The sequence below is a fragment of the Urocitellus parryii genome, chromosome 13 (assembly GCF_045843805.1).
Source record: "Urocitellus parryii isolate mUroPar1 chromosome 13, mUroPar1.hap1, whole genome shotgun sequence".
NCBI classification, from domain to species: Eukaryota; Metazoa; Chordata; class Mammalia; order Rodentia; family Sciuridae; genus Urocitellus; species Urocitellus parryii.
Window position 1 is genome coordinate 47,887,895 of NC_135543.1, and position 6,000 is coordinate 47,893,894.

The 6,000-nt window shown below is 57.0% G+C and overlaps 1 protein-coding gene across 1 annotated transcript in view; it reads right to left on the minus strand.

The window, feature by feature from the left end:
• Positions 1-5,203, minus strand: part of Gata6 (GATA binding protein 6) — a 29,814-nt gene extending 24,611 nt beyond the window's left edge. Inside the window, exons 1-2 of the mRNA XM_026388064.2 lie at positions 4,974-5,203; positions 2,444-3,609 (exon numbers count right to left, since the gene is read on the minus strand). Coding sequence (XP_026243849.2) covers positions 2,444-3,572 — 1,129 coding nt within the window. The 5' untranslated portion in view covers positions 3,573-3,609; positions 4,974-5,203. The remainder of the gene's footprint in view (positions 1-2,443; positions 3,610-4,973) is intronic.
• Positions 5,204-6,000: the final 797 nt, after the last annotated feature.

Here is a 6,000-nt window from a genome sequence, read left to right on the forward strand (position 1 = left end):
GAAGAAACAGGAAATCTAGATAGAAGCTGGCATTAGAACACCTGTGAGGACAAGCAAAGTTAGGGCCACTCACCCTCTCACCTCAAATACTGACTTGGTCCCTGCCGCTTCCTACTTTCTTAGAAGACTGCAAAATCTGGGTGTTTCAAATCCCTTCACCCCCAACCCTGATTTTTTTTAAACATTCTGTCTGCAGATTTGTTTATAGTGTCAAGCCCAGAAGGTGTAAAAATTAGGAAAAAGAATAGGCTAAGTTTAAAACCAAAAGAAACCTCTAACTTGCCTGCGACCACATTATACTCTAAAAATGATTTTTCAAACAGAATCAAGTTATTGTCAACATCTGAAGACTAGAGTGTTTGTGTGTTCTCTCTCTCTCTCTCTCTCTCTCTCTCTCTCTCTCTCTCTCTCTCCTCCCCCCACCCCACCTTGACGTGACCTGTTAGAAGCCTGGAGGAAAGGAATCTGGAGATCAAGTTAGGGTATGTCAATCAACAGGCAGAGTTGCAGGATCCTGCTCAAACTGCAGCTACCCCTTTCTCAACATACCACTGTCAGATTCCCTACAGGACCGCAGACTGAAAAAACGAAGCTTCACATCCTAACCACCACCCGCTTCCCATTCTTTGATGAGTCCCTTACATGCAGGCTCTCTGTTTCTGGGAGCCAAACATGGGTTCCTATTTGGAAGGAAGGGTGACAATCTTTGGATCTCTCAAGTCCTAACCCAACAGGGCAAATCTCAGCAGAGTCCTCTGCCTCTGCTCCAAATACTGTTGGTACAGATGGTCTCTAGGGCCATCATTGCAGGACTGGAGAAGTTAGGTCAGTCTTTGAAAGAAGTGAAAAGAGTGGCTGGGGATGCGCAGTGGTACAGCACTAGCCTAGCACACACCAGGCTCTGGGTTCAATCCCAGTACCTGGCAAATTAATTAAATTAAAATGAAAAGCCTATATGTTAAAAAAAAAAAAAAAAAAGGCTGGGGATGCGGTTTAGAGGAGAGCAGTGCTTGCCTGGCATGTTTGAGGCTACGGGTTCAATCTCCAGCACCTCAAGGGAAAGAGAACGCACTTGTTACCAAGAAGTCTTGCCCAGTCCCTAATGTTACCAGGGGGAGCTGTTCAAATCTCTTCTTTCACTTTCAGACCCCTTTAACCTAATTAGAATCCCTAAGAGTCCTCCGTATCCCTAAATGGAAGCTTCTAGGAGAAGCCCAGACTTGGGGCACAAAAGACACCAAGATAGGACACTTTGGACTGATATGCCTCCTTTCTTGCCACTTCTGTTGCCAAGTTCTCCCCACAACTCACCTCCAACAGTAAAAGTTCTGCTTTTTTTAAGAAACAACAGGTGAAACCAAAAAGACCTGTGAATGCACCAAGGACTCAGAATGCTGGGACTGAGAAAAGCAAACAATCTGACTCAGACCTTCTCCTGCTAGGGCAGAACCAAACACTTTCCAAAATAAGGTATTTCCCCCTTGATTTGACAATTTTGTTTTCCCATTTTATCCTAAAATGGTCCCCAGACACAGGAATGAGAATATGAATGGAACAACTGCAAAAATGGTGGGCTAAACTCTGGAGGAAGAATAAAATAGGTGGCCCTGCTCCTGGATCCCTGGATCCCAGCCTGGCCACGTGGAAGCAGCAGCCCCAGACCCCCACCCACCCTAACACATATCCACCAGCGGACCATCAGTATAAAGTCACAAGGCTGTCTAATCTAGGTGTCCTCTCATCTTTTTCCTCTCACTTGAGGGGGCAGGAATGTCCACTGGATCCCCGGTTCCTTTACTCTCCTGGAACTTGTTTAAATACCTTCTTCCCTAGTCTCATAGTGTAGGCCTGTAATCCCAGCCACTTGGGAGGCTTAGGCAGGAGGGTAGCCAAGTTTGAGGCCAGCCTCAGCAACTAAGCAATGTTATTTTTAAATAATATTTTTAAGCGGTCTGGGAGTGTAGCTTAGTGGTAAAGCGCCCCTGGATTCAATCCCCATTTCCAAGAGGAAAATACACCACACGGGTGCTTGTACATAAATACGTGTGTATTTGGGGAGGAGAGAGTAAATCAAACACCTCACATTTCCTCCAAACTTACCCCAGAGCAGAATCTCACTATTCCGTTTGTCCAAACTGGGGTATGCGGTAAAACTCAAGGCAAGGCTCTGGCAGTTCCCTCCCAACTTCAATTTTTCCCAATTGCCCACTCAATATTCATCAAAGACCCCCCAACTTCTGCAAGGCTCAGAGATACAGAAGTGCAAGTTAGTCTTTTTCCTAGAAAGAAACTGAGATAGTTCGCACAATAAAAACACTAGTCTCTGGTCATTCTGCCACAGTCCTGCAAATCCATTCCGGGACACCAGTCAAGTAGCTGCTCCAGACCCCCTTGTGTTCCAGCATCTCGGTCACGCACCCTCACACTTCGGCGCGACCCTTACCTGTACTGGGGCCCCGAGGCACTGGGAGCGGAGCTCCGGCGCGGCTCTGCAGGCTGTGCAGCACCGGAGTCTCAAAGGGTCCAGCCGGCCAGGCAGGCGTCAATGGCGCTCCCATGTAGGGCGAGTAAGGACTCGGATGGTGGTGGTGGTGATGGTGGTACGTCCCGTTCAGCGGCCGCGCCGCCGTCAGCGAGCTGTACTGGTGCTCCCGGCCTCCCATGGCCGCCAGGCTGCCCCCGCCGCCGCCGCTCACGCTGCCCGCGCCCCCGCTGCCCGCTGCAGTGTAGCCCCCAGGCTCCCGCGCTGCGCCGTTGGCCATGGGAGGGCTCGGCGAGTAGGGGAAGCGCGCAGAGGCATGCGCCGAGGCGGAGCCGGCGCTGCCAGGGCCCCCGGCCCCACCGCCGGCCGCACCGCCTCCGCTGCCGTATGGGGGACTGTCGGCTGATGCCTGGGGCCAGCCAGGGTGCGCCCCCGCGCTACCCGCATGGTTGGAGGGCCCGCTGCCCGCCCCTTGCAGGTACGGCAGGCCTGGCAGCATGGAACCCACGCGGGTGGTGGGCACGTAGACTGGGGAACTGGCTGCCGCCGCGGCTGCAGCTGCAGCTGCTGCAGAATGTACGAAGCCCCCGGGCGCGCCATCGTAAGCGGCCGGTCCCTGGCTGGAGAGGGCGGCGAGGGTCTGGTACATCTCCTCGGGCTGCTCGGGTGTAAAGGGGCTCAGCTTGGCGCCACGGCTGGACCACAGCAACTTGCTGGCGGTCGCGGCCTGGTCGAGGTCAGTGAAGAGCAACAGGTCCTCCCAGCTCGACAAAGCACTCCCGGGGCCAGCGACCCCGGGAGCCGAAGGTCCGTGGGGAGCCCCGAAAGGGTGCGAGGCGTAGGGGCTGAGCAGCAACGAGCGGGCCGCAGGTCCCGCCACCGCCTGTGTGTCGAGTTGTGGCGTCCTGCAGTTGCTGGCGCCGCCGGGGCCACGATCCCCGCCCCGGGAGCAGGAGGACGAGGACGAGGAAGAGATGGGGGAAGGCGGCGTGGAGAGGTCCCGCGATGGAAAGGCCCCGGAGTCGCCCGCGTCTGCAGTCGCGGCTCCAAAGCGCTTCGGCAGACACCAGCCGCCGTCAGTCAAGGCCATCCACGGTCCGGCGCTGCTTCTAGCTAGCTTTTAGCTCCTGAGGCGGGGTTGGGAGGGCAGGGACGGTAAAAGAGATAAAGAGGCCTTACTAAAGGTTTAGGCAGTGCACCACCTCACCTCCACTCCCTCTTCTAGCTCAAGAGATCCCTCAAAGGTCCCTTTCTACCTTGGGCCCCGGCGTCGAGGAGGAAGGAGAATGGAGCCTGCCAGCAGCCACAGGGTCCTCCAAGGATACCCTCCTTCACCAAGTGAAAGAAGGAGGCTTTGGTCCCCCTAGCCCTCTCTGCCCACCCTCTCGGCAGCATCCTTCCTCCGCACGCGCGCCAGATGCTAGGAGTGACGGCCAAACTGGCCGAGGTTTTCCTTCCGCCCCAGAGTGGCTCCCTCCGGGCTGATGACACACAAAAGAATAGTAGCTTTGCGTGTCGGCGGCGTGGTCTCATCCCGCCTCACTCAAGGTGCCCTTCTCCGGGAATGCCTCCCTGTTCTCCAAGTGGAAATCGCTAGCACAAGGAAGGCAACCTGCTCCTGAAAACGAAACCGCCGCTTGTCCCCAGAGCTTTCCGAACCGTGCCGACCAGACCCAACACAAACCCGGGAGAAATGCACTCAGCCTAGGGAAACTGGGGTGCCAGGGCTGAGATGGTAGTTCAAGATCTTCCTGGCAGGAATAGTAAGGAAAAACTGTGGGGCAGGAGCCTCACGCCCCACGGGCGTCCCTGCGGGGCCGCACACCTTAGCCACAGCCCGCGTCTGCAGCCACCAGATCGCGATCTCACGCCGGCCGGGCCACCCGGGCCCACCCCGCGGTTATCCCCAGCCAGGGAAAGGCCAGACCGTTCCGGAATAGGACGTAGCGGGGTGGAGCAGAGAGCCGAGAAAAGGAGGGGGAAACGCAAGGGAGGGGGCGGGAGACCGCCCCGCAGTCGAGGCCACCCCAAAGGGGAGAGCAGGAAGAATGACAGGGAGACTTAGAGGGGGTGGGGAAGGAAGCAAAAAGCTGCCAGGCGGGCCTCCTCGAGGCTGCTTTTCCAAATCGCTTCGGCTCATCAGAGATAACCACACTAAAAATTATAATGCCCACACACAGACCCGGGCAAGATAGCCAGAAAGAAGTTTCTCTACCAGCCTGACTACCGGCTCCCGCCCCTTTGCACTGAGATAACTCGGAGATAAGGCTGCGCGCAGATAAGCACTTCGGGGAGAGGAAAAGACACCAGAAGTTGGTCCGTGGTGTCCCGGGAACCTGGGAGCCGCTGCAGCGCTCCCAGAGAGGAGGAGGGAGACACCCTCGGAGCCGACCGCGGGCGGGAGAGGGCCGGAGGCCGAGAGGCCCGCGACTGGTAGGGGTAGAAGGGAGGAAAGTAGAGAGACAACAAGCAAAGGAGAAAGCAGCCGAACCTCGGGCGAGCGCTGAGCATGGAGAACGGCCGCGGCGGAGGGTGCTCCTGGGCTCGGAGAGAGGCCGAGGGCGCCGGTGAGAGAGCACGAGTCCGGGGTCTGCGCGGCGCTGCTGGTGAATAAAAAGGAGAGAGGAGGCGCCTCTTACTGCTGTGCCGGAAAACTGCAGCCTGCGCTCCTGATTGGACTCACCGAGCCCTAAACAAACAGCGCTCGCCGAAGGGTGCCAGGCTGTGGGTCGGAACTGCGCTCTGGGAGCAGCTGGGCGCGGAGGTGAAGAGGAGGAGGAGGAGGAGGAGGAGGAGGGATCGAGGGGAGGAGAGAAAAGAGGGTGGGGAGGGGAGGGGGAGGGGAGCGCGCCGCCCCGGCAGACAATGAGCGCCGCGCAGCCTACGGGCGTGGGCAGAGTGGCTAGCACAGTCCGCGTAGCTGGGGAGATTCCACCCAGGGGGCGCCGAGCCTAGGGAGCCGGGGGAGGGGCGGAGGCGACAGAACGCCTGACCTGGCTGGCGACCCACACCCATCCTGCCACAGAGCACCCTCTTGCGCCCCCAGTTACACACACACACACACACATACACACACACACCCCGGAGTAGGGGAGGGAACCTTGGCACAGAGAACCTGTCTCGCGCCGCCACCGCTGAGGGAGGGGCGCGCCAGCTCCTGGGTCAGCGCGCCCCCAAAATGAGCAGGGAAAGTGCTTTGCTTCTCTGGCACTCCTCCCTCCTCCCTCAACATTAAATAAGTTTTTGCTCCGCAGTTGTGTGTAACTGACCTTAAACTTTCCCCGACCCTATTTCGGGATGCTAGGGCTCAGGTCGTAGTGGCCGTTGGGGGTCCGGGCTCCTAGGACTTGGGAAAGAAGGGGCCTGGGTGTCCAACTCCCTACCTCTCCCCAGTTCTTAAAATATATACTAAATTCCTGAGAAGTTTCAGGAAGTTTTCGACGATACTCTCTAGCCAACCTTAGAGAACTTTTAACTCTGGAGTTGTCAAGTACGGAAAGGTTAGGCTGTGCGATGCG